The sequence below is a fragment of the Opisthorchis viverrini genome (genome assembly GCF_000715545.1).
Source record: "Opisthorchis viverrini unplaced genomic scaffold opera_v5_25, whole genome shotgun sequence".
Lineage (NCBI taxonomy): Eukaryota > Metazoa > Platyhelminthes > Trematoda > Opisthorchiida > Opisthorchiidae > Opisthorchis > Opisthorchis viverrini.
Genome location: NW_008751681.1, coordinates 1,095,507 through 1,114,478, shown reverse-complemented (window position 1 = coordinate 1,114,478; position 18,972 = coordinate 1,095,507). Strand labels below are relative to the sequence as shown.

The following is an 18,972-nucleotide window of genomic DNA, read 5'->3' as shown; positions in this document are numbered from 1 at the left end:
GGCTGGGACGTTACGCTCGGGTGTCAAGTTGTAAACTTGACGATGACTCTATTAAAACAAATGTAACGAAACTAAGCCTAAGATCCGTGTGACGGCAGATGACTCTTGTCAGAACTAAGTCTAAAGAAAATGACAACGGCCAAGATGTCTAGTATATTTAGCTTTTGTTGATGACATGCTTAAGCCCAAAGGAAACGCTGGTCAGGGCGACCTCCCATCCCATAACTCACCGGAAATTTTTGGGAATAGTTGTGGGGGGTTGAGTATTTTGACCAGCATCACTCGGCCATGGATGACAAAGTGTGCGATGGTACTGGTGAATGAGTCATGGTCTAACAGAATGACTTTGCTAGCCATTCCCGGAATGCACTGTCTCGCTCCAAGATAGAAAAACTTTACGTTGCGGTGGACATCATCAGGTACAATCGCTGTGATGTTGTACTACTTTTTTTAATACATCAAATTAGCAGACGTTTATGGAGGCCTATCAACAGTAGGTTTCATTGTTCGGAAGGAGAAATCTTTCGTTAGACATTCATCCGTGGAACAAATGTTTTGGCCATCAGGTCAATTTCACACGGAGTGGAACCAAGTTGGCGTGAGCCGCTAGACGAGGGAAAAGCTTGATGGGCAGCTGAATTTTTCGCTTTAGTCGATCAGGTGACAGCCCTGTTAAGAATCACTACATTATTAAAAGTATAGTTTAGTATGCGGGACAAACAAGACAGACACCAGTTTATCATCTAGTTTGTTGCTCCCATGAGCTCCAGCGATCGCATGAGGCTGCGATAACAGCAGAGAAACTCTTCTAAATATTGTTCAATGTAATTCCGTGGTGGTACAGGGTAGTAGCGAGCAAGCACATTCCAGTTCTACTGGAAAGCCCGTATATTCGCAAGTTTGCCGCTTCTGGCTGAATCTCTATTAGGCCAATTCGAGGATTGCTTCGTCGGTAAAGCTAGAAGATTAACCTCCATGAATAACAATGGGAAGTGCGGTAAAAGGGAAAACAAAAAATAAACAAGCCCCCGAATTAATCAGTGCAGGGAGAAAAGGACCTGAAGCAATGTTTTTTGTGTGGAAGGATAACAACCGACTTCTAGAAGTAAGCCAGGATTGTCAGAAGTGGTCCAAAATATCCATATTCCGAAAGGGTTTCAAGTGATTTCTAAAGTCCTTGTCAGTTCAGGCTTAGGCTACCCATTTCCATAGGCTTTTCAGTTGTTGAATCTTACACGCTTAGTTTTGTTATGCCTCCAAGCATTGGCGTTCCTCTTGAACTTAGAAGCATCACATTTCCGGTATCAGTAAAACCATTGGTATCTCAAATCCCCCGAGGATGTCACCTCTTATCGTCCTCCTCAGTATGAAGAAGCGGTTGAATTCCTCGATTCTTGCTCAATAATCAACCCCCGGAATTAAAAACACCCACGCTGGCGCTGAATGCGCTCCACCATTCCCATGTATATTTTCAGGTTAGTCCTTAGCCCGCACGCAACCTTTACGGTGAAGTGTAAAACGGGCCTTGTAGGGGAGCAAGAGCATCTGAAGCATTTGCAGACTAACTACATGTTTCAGTTAGTGTGGTGCGCAGTTAGCTATCCAAGAAACCAATTGACACAGTGTGAGGGACTCAAGGACTCTTACGTCGGATGCCCTCGTAATAGGCACGCTGATGGCTGGCCAACCAAGGAAGCGCTACCAGGGTGAAGCCTCTACCATGATGAGGTGCGGACGTTTGTGGGCATTTGGTGGGAATGCCCAGGCAACACGTCACGGATAAGATTTACCGAATATGTGCTGTGTACCCGTGAACTAGAGTTCGCGAGTTAGTTTCACAATATCAGCAGACACATAGGGTCTGTTTCCAAGTCCTTCAGTAGATCTTTTATATAACTTTGAAACGGTAAAGGTCCTGACGCTGATCCCTGTAGTACTCTGCCGCCGGCCACTTGCAGCCTCTGTAACCAGACAACACCTACTCACTACCGCCTGCACACGATGTGAGCAACTACAAACCAACACCAGTCTGCTGTTGACTGTGAGATGGCTTTTGAAAAGCTGAGTAGCACAATTCAGCCTCTTCCCTTGTTATAACTACGGGTTATTTCGATAATAAAACGAAGAAAACTAGAAAAATGCACGCGTTTGTGCGTAAATATATGCTGCTGGGCCTTGAGTAATTTTTAGACGGTTAAATGGGTCACTACTTGGTGTCTCGTTATTCTGTTGGGCACCTTTGGTGCCAGTGGTGTCGGACCACCAGTTTTGTAGTTCCAGGTTCCCATTTTTGTGCGTCAGCATCATGGTTTTAGTTTTCCAGCCCTCCAGTAGCTTCTCCCCGCTAAAGGACTAGTTAAACAGCTCTGCCAATAGAGCTTCGTGTATATCTGCTAATGAATGGCGAATTGTCCTACGAGCACTGCCGGGGGCTGTAGACATTTCTAAAAGGCAGAAGTTGAAGCTCCTGACGGACCTAGGTATTTGCAGGTACCGTCTTCCTAACTTGTTCTAGGTATATGACCATCGTTGATCTGTTTGATATGAAACAAGGTCTTTCCGTAACTGTGGCTTCTAGGCGCACATCAAAAGTTATTGTATCCCAGATTGTTATCCTTAGCGTCCGTTTCGCACTACAACCTACGGCTGGACACAAAGTATCTGACCAGATTAACCTCGCTTCTTCTTCGGAGACCCAGTTGACCTCTATTCACCTTTTGACACACAGCATTGTATTATGGCAGTCGGAGCTGTTATCCAATTTTCCTGAACGCCACCAATGGTTGTCGTTACTGGCTGCGTAAAACAAAGTGAGAACGTGATAGTGTACAGTGCATCCCTCTTTTCGACTTCCGAGCACGAAAGGCTCTGGGACATTGCCACACCTGTAGAAATGTCACAATTTCGCTCGACTATACTGACAACTCATGAAATCTCATCGCCCTGCTGGCTGACGTGATCACTTACAGCTCAGTGTTCTGTAATTGTTTGCCTGATGACTGTTGAGAGGATGAATGAATTTCGAAGGGTCACAAAGTCCCCAGCGTTATGAAGGCGGGTTTCCTTCCTTTATGCTTGCACGAAGTTCTGCGCGATACTTACGTACTTTAAGCCGTTGGTCACCATCGACCGGGGAGATACCATTCCTCTATCAGTCAGGTTGCATAAATATTCCGAGGAATTGGGTTTTGGTAAAGTATGTTTTACAGTACTTCATTGAAATAGCTGACCCTCTTCATAAGCGTTATGATTAATTGTCCAAGGTCAGCGAACATAGTGTGATCTCCTACTGATGCCTGTTGATCTGCCCCTCCCAGGTTGATGTTAATAAGATAGCTACTACTGGCACGCCAATATGTGATACGCAGTAAACTCACATGCCCTATCCAAACGTCATATTTATTATGGAGTGAGAATACACCATTATCTACTCTGCTGCGGCTGGGATGAAGCTCATTTTGATTGATGTAGCGATGGATGCCTCTTCTGTTAATGCCACGGCAGTACTTAGAGTTACTGCATGGGTGAGCTGCTTCTACAGCGCTCATAGACACGCGCTCTGGATTCACACGTATATGGATCTGACGAGTTCACTCAATATTCCGCTTAGGAACTATTATCACTCAGTGAGGAAATGATAAAGTGATAAACCAAATGATGGGCTGCGACGAAGTTCTGAAAGTGGACGACATGGTGTACCCCTGCCAGTTTTCTCGAAAAAGCTAACACGGGGCCACATCCTTAGTTCAGTTCATCACTGTGTTCAACAGTAGTTTCAGACTCCAACTTTCACTGTTTGCAGCCACCGGAGGAACGAATAGCAGTCATCGTTTGACAATTGGCAGATAACGGCTCTCTAAACCATCTTTTTGTTCGGATTCCAAGTTGATCCAGTAAGTCAGCCTCTTGGTTTTCCAGTTTACCATCCCGTTTGGTCGTGTGTGAGGCCGAAAACATCAAACTTAGAAATATCTACCTTTCTATCGAGTTCCCTCTGATTATTTCTAAGGCGAACCAAAACATCAGAGCACAGTACCATACACTTTTCCGTTAGAGCCAAATACGTTTTAAACTGCCTAAATGATCATTTTAATGATTTTAGTTGTTTTAATGTTCAGTTGCCTGGAAACATCACAAATGAAAGATTCAGCTGGGTTCCAAGTGAGTCTCTCGAAAAACCAAACTTGCTTGCAAATGAAGGTATTTCGCCAATTTCGTGTAATTGGGTTTCAAGTAGAACATAGGGTTGACGGAAACTCGGGGGCTGTGCCTATCTGATGAGCCCAAAATGGAAGGATGAAACCGGTCGTGGGCTGTCAAAGAATTACGGCAAACTTATGAGTAGTTCATTAAGTATGTACATGTTTTTAATGACGATCGATTCTTCCGGGGTCATAGCAGCTAGCTGATACTATTTCCCTTAATCGTGTATTTTCCTCCGGGCGGTGTGCATTGCTGTATTTCCCAACAAAATGGCTGCTTTTATCATACCGGTGGTAGGAACGCCTGTGTGAATGGCAAATCAGTCACTATACTATTCCTCCCTTGAAACTAAAATCTATCAAGAGGGCAAAAGTCTTAAGTAATAAACATATTCAGGGCTTGGGTATTTCTTCTTGATGGAAATCCTCCTTCCAAGCAATAACGTAGCAAAAAACTCTGTGGATCATTTGCCGTGTCTATACAATAAGCCCCAGGGTTCGCCTGCCTAAAATTCAAGTAGTTTCTCCTAATGGAGTAACGAGTTTTATTGCCAGTGAAAGGTCGAACTTAGTTTAGTTAGTTGTGCGGATACGGAATCTGATCACAAGGCGATCGATGAGGTGTCCACCTGATGAGTTCAAATAAGGACGAAACACACCGTAGGTTATCGTTCCATTTTCGACCTACTGCCTTCACACCACTGATCCATAGACTTGGTACTCAGCACTCAGAACTGCGAGGCTAGCAACAATTCAAAATATTAAAAGATAGCCAGATCTCTAGCAAATTTTGGTGTCTGTTAAACCAAGTAAAAATAAAAAATTTGGATAGAAGTAACACACCGCTCATACGTTTGCTGAACAAACTCATGACCGGTTTCTTCCCCTTGGGGATCATCCGGTATCCTCATTCACCGAGTTTCCGTTAACCTATTCTACTTGAACCCCAAATACACGATTCCAGGTAAGTCTCCCATCAAAACCAAATTGATATGCAGATGTGTGTATGAGGAAACTGAGGAGGTAACCGATATTTGGAGAGAACATACGAGGTCAAGGAAGAAAGACAAACAGATTGTAATTTTCTTCATTCACTTCTGAGCTTGACCTTTACAGTGAGTTGAGTCGATAAATCTACTTGTCCAGACAACACAACGTATACAGGCAGACAGATGAGAAACCACGTGAATAATTTCAAACAAGTCTAAGTCTCAGATATAGATGTACTGCAGCACTCCTCTTTGTTCTCAGCTCATCAATATGTGCTGGCACACAAAGATACTTTCTGTTAACTAAATTAGACGGAATACTGATACACGATTAGAGTGCTCCCTCTCGAAGAGTGCGCAGCCGCAGATCCAACAGAAGTCATGTTCTTCTGGAAGTCTGGTTTATTGGAAAACACACTAATTGAACAGCAGGTCTGCAGCACTTTTCTGCACAGCCAAGACAGAAGCCGGGAAAAATAAACGATATTCTAGGACAACTTGCTTTCAAATTAGTGAGAATAAAGCTGAACAACAGGAAACCGACAAGACAGTCAGGTGTGTCTCCCTTCATTTACCTTGCTGAATGAATTAAATGGAAAAAACAGTAACGATTGAATGGATACTTGCATTTTAAATAAGGGAAAACCTTTGGAAAGCAAATAAAATTAGCTATTGTCTTTGGCGTACACATTTGCTCAGTTGTCTCTAAGATGCACCTTGATTCTCATCCTTGTGAACCAGTTTGCTTCCCCATTGCGTTCTACGTCCCCTAGTCATTGGGCGCACGGACGGATCAGAACACTGTAACCTGATTCAGCATTTACAGAATCTAGAAATAAACACAGACTACTCATCAGTATCTTCCGGTGGAGGAGATTTCCGCTGTAGCTTTGAAGTAACGCGCTTTCTAAAATAATCTAATATAATGTAGAGGGGGAAGACAGGTGCTTGAGCCAGAAGGTGCATCTAAAGCTTACGCTAAGCGGCATTCTTGATGCTGTTAGCGTCCGAATCAACGCCTACAACCCCCTCCCCTCCGTTTGAACCGTCATACCCCGAAACTTTCAGAGTTTAATGGCACACGCTCAAAATGCACTCCTCAACCTGGGCGGTCAGGCAGCATTCTTCCAGAGAGCGCCCATCTTGAACAGCATTCAAGCTCTCGTAATGCGAAAAATTTGAGACAGATCCGTTTCACTCTCTTATTTAAAAATAATTCTTTGAGTCCACTCTCCTAGAGATGATGATACTGCATATAAGGTAGAATGTTGTTGCCTTTTTGTCACGCAGTTTGTGTAAAGCTTTACAAACAACCTGTGATTCATTTTCACTCAGGGGTCTTTGCGCTTCTAGGATCCCACGTAAGAATCGGTGTCCGGTTAAGGTATAAACAGCGCTAGAGGTTAGATTACTAGTAGACCAAAAAAGCCACCCCTAAAAGGATTGGCTTTTAACGTATTTTGCGCGCAATCCGGGTCTGAAATCAAGTCATGCCATTCACTAATTTACCAAATGTTGTTTACAAGCCAACAAATTCGTGTAGAACCACGACACAGGAGGTTGATTGTCTTGCCTTCCCAGTGGGAATGAACACATCCACCTAACAGTAGCTACAAAATAAATTAGGAGTTATCTGTTGACAAACATGACCTTTTCCAATAGGGCGTGGCCGTTTGCTCAGGCAAAGTCTGGAGCGTACGTCATTCTAACTAGACGCGGTTATATGGTGGCAGGTAGCGGAACGTTGACGGCGCGAATTTGTCACATCAGCGTATTGGTTGCTGGGGTAGTGACTCAGACGGAGGGGGTGAAAAGTAACTTATGCATGACTGTGGGCGGGAGATCGGGGTAAAACGAATAATTTGGGACAGCGATAAATCAACCATTCTCCTATGAAGACTGGTGTGAAATGATAAGCGACTTGCTGCTTGTGAGTAGCTGTTGCATTCTTTGCACAGTACTCGGGCTTGAATACTCGTCTTCGACTGATTAACAAATGCAGAACAGTCATTGGGTTTTTGAATAAAAACATTATCTTTTCACATAATAGAGTTTGTTTCAGTGTAACTGCTGTTGTTGTCGCCCTGATACTCCCAAAGCACATGTCAAATTCTTGTCCGGTCACACAAAACACTGTTGATGAGCTTCGGTTTCTCTCCTTAAAGTATGTACCATTCATAAATATCGTACAGTGATTAGGAAAGGCTAGTTTAAGCTAGGACGATGTGAATACCAATTTAATGGACTATCCATGGGTTGTCTCATTAATATTTTTGGCCTCATACATAGTTAGACAGAGTTTAGTCGTTACATTATTTTCAAAAAGTGACTTGTGCCACAATAATCTGTCGAATTCTCCGTTGAGCAAGTCACTTGATCCTCCCAAGCACTGCTCTCGGAACAGATCTGCTTTCGTTCTCAATCCGACTTAGAAAGTTTCTCGAATTGCAATAGTTGTTTGTTTGTTTCTGATTACAGAGGCTGAAGAATAATGAGACAAGTAATAAACTCACGTTTGTAGGAGACGTTTGATACCCAACGGCCAGGATTGGTACTCATAGATCTTTTATTAGGCCGAATGCATGCATGAACAAAAATACATTAAAAGTTGATCCTTGATGTTAAACAAAAACGGCTTGTGACGTATAAACCACACAAAAATCCTAAGCATGGGGAAGAAACACATTTCCTGGGCGGCTTCTATTGGATGGGAGAGCGCCACACTGTATGTTTTGCTTGTAGATCAACATCAGGAGAGTCCATTTTTCGAGGCTTTTTTATTAGGATCACTGCTGACAAATGGGCTTTGTTTTCGTTGCCATAGTTAACGTGGTCCACATCAGTTTAACATACCCGTCTTTCAGGTAAACACTTATACCTGTGTCTTACAGCTTATCTTAACCCATCCTTTGACGAATATTATTTACTTCTACATCACGTGATCACGCATACATGTGAATTTGATCTTATCCTTCCTTCTATAGAGGGTATCCAGTGGGTCATCCTGAAACATGTCACGCCATGACAAGCAGTAGTTAGTTTCGGCTGAAAGCAGCTCAGTTTTTACACCATCCATGGAGCTTCGGTATTCACCAGAACAAACGGAATTTCGCGTCCTATCGAGGTGAACAGGACAAGAGAAAGAATTCGAATGCATACGTCTTCGGTCGTTGTCAGGTGTGGCACACGTTTCAAAACGAAGAGCATCGACTCGTGTGCTTAGAGCTAGTTGGTTCACGTGGAGAACTGTCACTTTCTGGGATTAGAGACGGCAAGACTTTGGTCTGCTCAACGTAAGCAATGCTGAGTTGCTCAACAATTGCTCTAGAGTAATAACACTAGATTTATGGCCCGTATAATCCACATGAAACCTAATTGTGGCTTGGAAACAAACTCTTAATACCCCTGTATAGACGTAATACACTATTCATACTGTCAATGAAGATTCTTCGATGGCCTACAATCGGTTTTGCCCATCATAAACGAGAGAATCAGTTGGCATTTCGATGATATTTTTGTAGAAATGGAGTGTATTTGTCCAGTTCTCATACCCTTATTAAATGTTGCTTCAGTGTCAACAGAAGATCTAGTTAAACATTACCTCGCAAGTAGATTTGGCACTTCATGAGTGGTGTTTCTTATACACGCCGTTCACAAAATTCACGTTTAAAATTAAAAAATAATCAGTGGCGTTTTTATATAACGGTAGGTTTGAGCGTCAAGCCCGATCTCGGGCTTGACTATTTTCTCCCGAGCGTTTGTGTTTGCACTAGGACTACCCAAATGGGTTTTCAACGTAATTTACAGTATCATCCCCCATTAGCTGTGGGTTGTCCTTGCATTCCAAAAGATATTTCCAATCAATTTCAAGAGATATTTTCTCAAGCCTGCGTTAAATAAGTGTTTTTGTGCGCTTGGGACAGCTGATGAACAACCAGATTTCATCATGAGGCCTTTTGAAACAAAAGAAAACCTCTTTAAATAGTACATTATGACTATAAAGTCAATAAGTTGAATTTTCAATTGGTGTGTGATCGCATTTCGGCAGTAGCATTCTCACAGGTGACTTGGGTAGTTAAATGGCCACTTTGGAGAGTAGCTTATTGCAAAAAGAGCGTGAATTAGCTCAGGAGTTAAGATTCAAACTTACTGACTGGAAGACTCTTGGTTCAAGCTCAACCCAGACATCTAGACCGCTCCCATCTAGGCTTGGGCGGTATCCCGGGGGTATCCAAACCTCCATGCTCCTTTTGGATGAAGCGACAGCTGAGCACCAAAAGGTGTTGCAGCTGAACAATTTTGTCATTGGTTTACTGCAAGAAATGAGAGGATCAGCTGTAATACTGCTAAGGAAAACAGATATTAAAAATGAAGAGTCATAAAACTATCATCGTAACTTGGTGATCATCAGCGCAACGAAATTTCAGGCTGTGCAGTTGCTGTAGACAAGAATGACTAAAAAAGCTAAATTTTTCGAAACGATATGGAATGTGTGTGATCCAAAGCACACAAAATTTTGTGTGGTTGCCAAAATCTAGCGTGCATATATCATGGGGTGATACCAGTCTTGGAGTGAGGTCCAACCAGGAAGTTGAGCACATGAGGTGTCAAATTACAGAACTTGGTCAACAATATTTTCCACCTGCACCCAAGCCAACGGGGACTGTTCGAAATACCTGAAAATAAATTGTTTTTAAGTGACAAAGAGAGTTAGGTGCTCCCAAATTTATTAGCAGTTTGCAATTATCTAAACTGGATGAACTACCTAAAGCCTCAGCGAAGTACACTTGCAAACAAATTAGGTTTTGTGGGAGACCTATCTGACGTTTCCACTCGACTAAATGTGCTGCACCAGGCCACCTCATGTTTCAGTCGCTACGATATTCGAGATATCGCGATACATGTATATTCGTAATGCGCTACTTTCCTTTCTTTTCCTTCTCAGTGATGAACGAATTACGGAGCGACCAAACTGATCTGCTCCCAACAGAACATCGTACTAACAACAGCCCTCCATGAAAACGGGGCTTAAGCAGGCAAGACCCATAACAGAATAGAAGAAAACAGTGAATAAGCGCAATACAGTTGAGCGCAATCCTTCATTATACTAAGCGATGAGCCCCAAAAAGGGCGAAACCGGTTGTGGGCTGTCGAAGAATTTTCATTAACCTTATGAGTAGTGTATCATGTCTATACATTCATCGCGATATCCCGAACATCGTATCAACTGAAACATGAGGCATCCTGGTGCAGAACATTTAGCTGCTTGAAAACATCCTAAAGGAGATATTCAGCTGGAGTACATGTGAGTCTGCCGCAAAACCAACTCTGTTTGCAAATGCGTATCTCACTTAGAATAGGTATGGAGTCAGGCTTCTAGGTTGTTAACGAACATGTGCCGCCACAGAAAGCAGATTTCCGTTACGCAAGTGAACGGCACTGAGGCGGAATCCGGTTCTTTAAATGATGCAAACCAGTCACCATTGAACTCTACTCCGCTTTATCTGAACTAGCAAGACCTGAAAATAATACTGTGCTTACCGCAGCCTTGTCTCGTTCCTCATTTAGACTGGTAATCTGTTCGGATGGGTGAGTTTAGATTCGAAAATGATACCCATACATTCCAACTCCAAACCATGAGTTCTACCCAAAATAAAAGATAAGTCAAGTGAAGGCAAAGCTGAATAGACTTTTTTCTTGCCTAAATCGATAGTCAACACAATCTTCTCCCAGTGTCCATTATACTTTCGTGAAAAAATATAGTTTTTCCAAAATTCGATAGGGATTTGTTGGGACACTTCAAACGAGCGACTCAGCTGGAATTCAGGTGAATCTCTGGTAAAAATCTAATTGGTATGCAGATGAGTGTACTGATCGAGTTGAGTGAAATTTGGGTTCAGGTAGGACGAAAACTGGGGGACTGCGTCTACCTGATGAGCTCCAAGATTGGCAACACAGTGTTCTGTCGGAGAGTCTTCAGTAACCTACTAATTCGCGTATTGCGGTATCTCTAACATGAAACACGAGGTGGCCTGATGCAGTTGAAGATCATCATAAACGGGTAATTCATCTGGTTCTGGATGAGTATGCCGTCAAAGCCAAACTGGTATGCAAGTGAGAGCATTAGTGTCTTCTCCAAATTTCCACAGGAAATTTCTCGCACCTAGTATTGCCTAAAATTACGTCCTTAATGTATGTCCCCACATTTCTGGCGAAAAAAGTTAACATCACTTTAGATCATACTTCACGAATCACACCAAATACTCACTTTTATTAGGACTCAAGTATAATGTAAGAATAATGCAATTCACAGACAAGTGTGGAGCTACAAAGCAATGTTGGACGCTCACATCTTTTGGACAACAGTTTCTCAACGGTTTTCCCTCGGTGGTCGCAATGTTTCCAAACGAGGTGATGTAATTAGCCCATTTTGGAGGTTGTTTTCCTTAAAGCAGTGCATGCTTGGCTTCACTATGGACTTTTCAAAAGTTCTCCTCTTCATTTCACCGGATTTTAGTCACTCTTGTTCGTTTTCTCTCGTTATGATCGACAGAGGCCGGGTAATTTATGGGTTGCATACAATACGAAGTTTAAGCCTGTAGATCCAGACAGCAGCAGAAAATCGTATGTATAAAATATAATATATATATAACATATATATAAAATATTATATATATATATACATAACGCTTTAATGTTCACGCAACCACCGTGTCAAGATATCACCGAAGTTTTCACTGGGAAGAGTCCATGTCATTCAGTCTCTCAACTGGTATGCCATACTTAAAAAGACCGCTCTTGATCAGCATAGGCAGCGTTGACTAAACCAAGCATAGATGAAAAACTGTCCATTTTCTGCCTGATTCGCAGACTTACCCCCGCTCATGAATCCATTAACATTACTACATCATATTCGAAAGAACTCACTGACCAAGTGTAAAGAACATCTGGTGGGTACATACGGTTCAGTAAGACGTAAACTCAGATAAACGAGACACTTAAATTCGGTGAACTTTCCCTTAGACAACAGTTCACGTATCCTTCGAATGATATTCAGTTTTTATACCGATGTGTCTTTTAAGTTAGCTAACCATTGAAATGTCCCGGCTGCCAGTAACCGAACTGTTTTAGGCCATAAATTCAAATTAGCGCAAACCCTTGTTGTGCGTGCGTTCATCCAATAACGCTTTTGTTGTGTTTAATGAGGTTCAACCCATCAAATGTTAATCTCTTAATGATTCCCCATCTGTCACCTGCAAACGTGCCTTCGTTCTAATTCCTTCCACTCGAATCCCGGCACGTCCGAACGCAACGAGCTCTGCACATGCGAATTTAATTAGCCGATGAAGTGGCGATCATGTGGTTCCACATTTGTTGTATTTTTCTTAAGTCTGCTGCGACTGGTCTGGCACGCACGCATGCTACATGTCACTTTCTCGCGTGGGCTGAAAAGTATTCGGGTGAAACACGGTCATAACGCAACGAGTCGTGACATCAGACGAATAGGTGGTTTTGCCGCACATCGTCTTTGTGCAATGAAGTGTCTGCCTCTTTCGTCGAATTTCACATGTTAGACCTAGCAACTCAGTGGACAGGCGCGTAGCCGCTGTCCTAGCGATGGTATAGCGTAAAATGTCCTCAAACCCATGTGACACGATCAACCGGAATTTTCGAAGCATGTGTTGGGATTCTCACGGTGAAAGTGCCTAGTCATGTTTCCCGACCGCGTTGTTACCACGCCCGCAAAGGTATCGAGGTTTTCAGCAATTTGAAATACACAGGAAGCGACAGAATTTTCACAAATGACCGCTAGACTACGAATGCTGGAAAGAGCTAAACAATGGAGCTGCCTTCCGGAAAACTTATGTTCCGTCGAAGATATCCTGCAGTTTAAGAAAAAAACGGATGGCCACGTGGATCGAATAACTCAATAGACATCAGAACTTATGCCTAACTTGAGCAAAATTACAACACTTGCATGTACCCGAAACTTACGTGGTAAACTCCCAAAAATAGTATCTTTTTACATATTTCCGTCAAGGATAAATTCGAAATCTGAAGCAAAATCGTTGGCTCCACCATTATTAATTTGAAATTTAACACTAACTCATTGAGCACTTTAGTACCCAGCAGTTCACTTGGGGAAGTTTGTTGGTTGTCCGGATTGTTTGAAAGACAGGGTTAGATTATCTCATGGATTCATCTAAGATTTGAGTTCACTACAAAGCTTCAAAAATTCACATTTGACTCAAAGACGACCACACAAGAATTAACTAAAACGCAGAATTTTCCTGGCTTTGTTTATTTTTTCGGCTCAATGAAATTGAACACGATTTTTTCGAGTAGTGCTTTCGATAACTTTTCATTAGATACATACTTTTATAAGTACTTCACTAAGTTAAGGAGTTAAAAATTATTATCCTATTGGTTAAAACCTAGAATTATCTGACCGTGAAGTGACCTATGAATTAAGCAAATAAACACCCATTTGCAAACTAATTTGGTTCTTTCGAGAGACTCACCTGGAACCCAGCTGAATCTTTCCTTTGTGATGTTCTCAGACAACTGGTTTTAAGTAAAACGAGGTTGGCAGAAACCCGGGGACTGCGCCTACCTGATGAGCCCCAGAAAGGGCAAAACCGGTCGTGGGTTGTCGATGGATTTTCAGCAAACTTATGCGCAGTACATTACAAAGACCTATGAAGTTCTTTTGTAAGAGGGTCGTTGGTTGACCAGGGTAGTATCTCTACTAATCCTTTTTATGAAAAAGTTATGGTCGACGCAACCTGGTTGCAATCATTTCCGCTGTTTGGAACACAATTTTGCGAACGACCTTCGACTTATTTAGTGGCATTTGACAAATTTTGCTAACGGCTGAAGTATGTTCAAATCGATCAAATAGATTGCAACACTGGTCAAGTGTTGGACTTCCACAGCTCGAATACGGGAGGACAATTGTACGTGAAAGTACTGACTATCTTTGCGAACTAATGACCTCTCACTAAAAAAACGCAAATATCATCTCATGGCCAGGTACTCCTGACTTTTATTTATTAAGGTAAAATTTATTACCTCAAAAAGGTTTATTAGACATTATCGAATGCACTGCTTGACACGATCTCAAATCCTAGAAAACTGTCAATTCTGTTGGAGTGCAAGACACAAAGCTAAGCGCCGCACATTCTTGTTTCCTTGAACCTTGTGTCACATATTTGTAGGTGAGAAGCAGCCAACCGTGTGCAAGTCAGCAAAATCACCGGCAGTATGAAGCAAGTAGTTCCAGCCCGCAAACGGAGAGGGCGGTGGTAGCTGTTTACAGATGGTTGTTTTTGACGGACGTTACTCCAGATGGAAACTATCTTCAGGTTCTATCCAGGCTGAGAAGAAATTCCAGTCGTACTTGAAGAAACCAAGATTACAGTTCTTGACCAATTGCCAATCCAAACCTCAGAATACTGCCATTGACAACCAAGCTTTATTGATTGTCACTTCACACCTATGAACGATACACTGAGGATGAAATGATGGTTCCTGTCCTGTAAAGCAAGAAGAATGTGGAGAGACTGTTGACGAACTACATTCACTTGCAAATCAGGTTGGTGCTAAAATGAGACTCAGCCGAACCCAGATGAATCTTCCGATTATGATATGGGTGAGCCCGAATTTAACTGAACCTCACGTTAACAATAACTTATTTTGCGAACGAGCACGGTTCGCCAGTTGCATACATTTTGGAGTTCAGGTAAACCACAATTTTGACGGTAACTCGGGGACTGCGCCTACCCGTGGACTCCACCAGAGATGAAGCCATACTTGGGCTATCGGAGGGTGTCCAGCAATCTCAGGAAAAGCGTAGAATGGTTACACAGCCCCAGCTGCTCTCCAAGCGGTAATTCAAAGCTTTTTCTACAATCCTATTGTATATTGTGGTCTTGAACTCATCGATATGTTTTAAGACACCACAAGACGCGAAATTCCTATTGGGGATTTCGCCTAATGAGTATACATAATTTAGAAGAACTGGAATGACAGCCGATTTGAAGGCTACCGTGCTGACAGTCTAAATGGAGGTCGGCGATGCCGACCGCCAACAACACCCGTTTGGGTGCTTTCCTGAAGAAGGCGTGGAACCCATATCAGACGGTATCCAGGAGAACGACGTCAGAGTCCTGATAAATTCTGTATGTATGCCGTCTGTTTAAGGACCTTATCGGCATCTCTCGTTCCTGATTCTCTGACCGGAAGCAAGTTTATGCTAAACGATCTGGCTGTCTGCCAATATTGATGCATATTCCCAACCTTCATACAAGAAAACAGAGGGCATTTTTACATCTGACTGTAAATGATTACCTGTATTTTTGGATTTCTAGTGAATAGTTGCGATTTATCAGTACGTCTGCATTGGAAATTCCACCTTTTTATTGTTTTTGCTCTAGAACCGTACATTTTTTTCAACAGATGAACCAGAACAGTTCCATCCTTCGAGGTTTTGTGGCACAACATTTTCAATCGAGGGTTAAAGTACCACCGAAACCCACATGCTACCAGCGAAGTACACTCAGGTGCAAACAAATTTGGTTTTGCGAGAGACTAACCTGGAGCCCAGCTCGGTCTCAGGTTGTGATGTATCCAGATAACTGAATGTGCTGCACCAGCTCGCCTCATGCTTCAGTTGCTGCGATATTCGAGATATTGCGATGCCTTAAATTTTTTAATGCACTGCTCATAAGGTTACCGAAAATTCTCCGACAGCCCACGACCGGTTTCGTCCTTCCCTTTCGGGCTCATCAGGTAGGCACAGTCCCCAGGTTTCCGCCGACCTTATGTTCTACCTGAAACCAAATTGCACGAAATTGATGAAATACGTTCAGTTGCAAATAAATTTGTTTTTTTTCGAGGGACTCACCAGGAACCCATCCGAATCTTTCGTTTGTGATGTTTCCAGGCCACTGAATGTGCTGCACCAGCAGCTCCTATCCTCGGGACATAGGATAGACTTTCCAGTCAAGGACCATTGCAAACTCTCGTTGTAAAACAAGTAAAATTGTTTTTGTCTGCCTCAAACAAGAAGGCAAGATATGCTCCACATAAAGGCATGAGCCCATGAAACTGTGGTTTCTCATCCCTTTGAAATACCTATCCCAAAAATGAAAATACTGATTTGATTGTTTTTTTAAAAATAAAACAGCTGTGCAAATTTCGTTTAAACGGGTTTTTCATGGTTCGGGCAATTTTAATAAAACGAAACTCTGCTCCTTATGGAATTTCTGATGGGTTTGATTGGTTGGAATATGTACGGTTTGAAAAGAGACGTAAACCAAAGTGATATATTATGGTTATCACCCCAGGAAGGTCACAGCCTTGCATGCCTGGTTTTGGGATGAGATCTATTGGTTGTTACTCCATTAATCACCGTAGCTTTACTTCACAGGTGGTGAGGAGGTTTTGAACACCAGTGTGACAATAGTGTGCCAAGAAAAGCAGAGCATATCCGTGTGATTCCATTTGCGAAGAATTTCAGGTGTTTTATTGTTTTTATGGTAGAAGCTGCCAAGTCTCTGTCTCCATGATAACTTTGAAGTGTAGAAAAGTAACCAAACTTGAATAAACCTCAGAGGTTTTTGACGTGCCTGCTCGTAAATGTAACTCTGAGTATTTTTTTTCACTTACGAAACCCTGCAGAGGGAATAAAGCATTTTAGATAAGGCTAATAGCGCGTCCATCCACCAGCATGTCCAACAGCCATAAGGGCTTCCATATCTTTCTCAACCTAAGCAGTTTTCTGACAGTCATAAACTGCATCTGAAGATCACGAGGAAGATAAATCACACAGATGCAGGGAAGGCAGTTATATCACGCTTCAACTAAAATATTGTGACCGATGTCTGATGAGTTACCATTAGGAGTGAACATAGTCACACCCAACATCAGATTGTTGTGTAAACCTCCGCGGGAGACAAAATATACTTATATAGCAGTATAGCATTAAACTAGTTTGGTTACTAACCTGCTTTTTCCAATGGTCGCAAGTTTTGATTTGAAATTACGTATCTTCAGCATTACCTCTCCAGTTAAGCCTTTAACAGTTCTAAAAATTTGGCACTGATTAGCGAAAAGAGGTCATTATCCTTTGTTATTGAAAAAAAACTGAAAACCTCACAAACGAGATATTCACCTGGGTTCCGGGTAAGCACCCGTCAAAACCAAACTGATATGCAAATAGTTGTATTGGCTAATCCTCTATTATTGTTTCAGATGGCGGAAAATTTATCCCATCAGGGAAATTTTTTTTGACAGGACGTGTAATCACGGAAAAGAGTAACTCTCCTCGAAAGACATTAGGATCAACCCCAAACTCTTGGGGCTGAAAGAAGCAGAAAAGTGGACTGGATGGGTCAAGATTATGCTAGACCATTCACGCTATAAACAGAGGGGTGAGTATATACGGTGGACATAGAAGGTTTGTTGTATCATCCTCCACCTGTAGTTTATAGTCACTCAAAGATCGAAACTTAGAAACAACCGTATTCATGCCGACAATACACAACAGCCGTAAATTTTGACTGGTTAGCCGATTAGTTGGTTAGTTGGTTTTCCACATGGGCGCTCTTCTGGGACTAGTACAATCATTCTCGGGTACATGGCCTTTGCCTCAAATTTCGTGAATCTATTCCGCTCGGTCATGATAATTCTGTACCATCAGGGGTTTTGTAGGATCCGAAAACTCTACTCACTTCGACCTGAGAGTTTTACGTCTCATTTTTGATGTCATTCTTTGATGACTGGATGTGTGTAAACCAACAGCGACAATCTTTCCCCATTGGGCATGAAATGCCACAAGAACCACCCAGTTTCCATTTGATGATTTGGGCGCTTCAATCTTCGGAAGGATGAAATTCTAATTAATGATGAGTTTAAGTCATTATACTTGAAAAATTCGGTTACGTAGTCAGACTTCACCGCAATGATCGATCAGAAATAATCTGCTAAAATACATCTCGCAGGATGGTTGATCACATAACCGGCTTGGTGAACAAGCCTGGAACTTTGGATCAAAACATAAAAAATCTCGTAACGACAAAATTTGACTTGGGTTTCCCTGGTGGACCAGTGTACTGTTGGCTGGGCAAATGATCCAAGACAAGCCAAACTTCAGTGATATGGTACAAATTCTCCGATGAGAAAAATCAGAAGGCCCTTACGTAGAAGTTCCGTTCATATTTCAGGACACTGGACGAACTCCGGCTTTTTCTTAAACTCCGAACTCACCTCGAATCTGTGAATTCGCGGTGCACCAGTAATGTGGCGATATGCACAATCCCCATGGTCAAAATGTGGCTGATGTTGCTTGACACACAGCATGTTCACTCTTCGCATTTAAATCCTATCAAAGTCCTCTGTAGTTTACTAGCTGTAAGGGTTTGTATGAATGTTCAGTTGTTTCGTACACTTCACGAATCCAGGTCAATTATTCGTCATGAGTGGACAAACTTTGAAGTCGGAATAAAGGGCAGTACGTTCTAAAGCATACCTCAAGTATGTTTCCATCGTGACTCACAAAAGCTATCGCAGTTATTGACCGTAAATTTGTTGTGTTCACCTTCCAATAGCGTTTTTCATAGCTGTTTGAACCTCTTAGACCCATTATTTAATATAACTTGAGTTCAAGATGAGTAAAATGTCACACATAATAATAAGTTTGGTCTTCATTGTTTTACATTGGGTCACACTAGACAAAACTTCTCCGGAAGTTTCTTTTTAACAATTCGAGCACTACTCAA

General features: G+C 42.2%; 2 protein-coding genes across 2 annotated transcripts in view; one reads left to right on the top strand and one right to left on the bottom strand.

Moving 5' to 3' along the window:
• T265_02149 (hypothetical protein) overlaps positions 1 to 18,972 on the top strand; it is a gene marked incomplete at both ends in the record, with an annotated part of 159,685 nt that overhangs the window by 111,584 nt on the left and 29,129 nt on the right. The window contains one exon of the mRNA XM_009166323.1: positions 4,119 to 4,161. Coding sequence (XP_009164587.1) covers positions 4,119 to 4,161 — 43 coding nt within the window. The remainder of the gene's footprint in view (positions 1 to 4,118; positions 4,162 to 18,972) is intronic.
• The window catches only part of T265_02146 (hypothetical protein), a gene marked incomplete at both ends in the record, with an annotated part of 74,533 nt that overhangs the window by 33,494 nt on the left and 22,067 nt on the right, over positions 1 to 18,972 (bottom strand). The gene's annotated exons all lie outside the window — the stretch shown is intronic.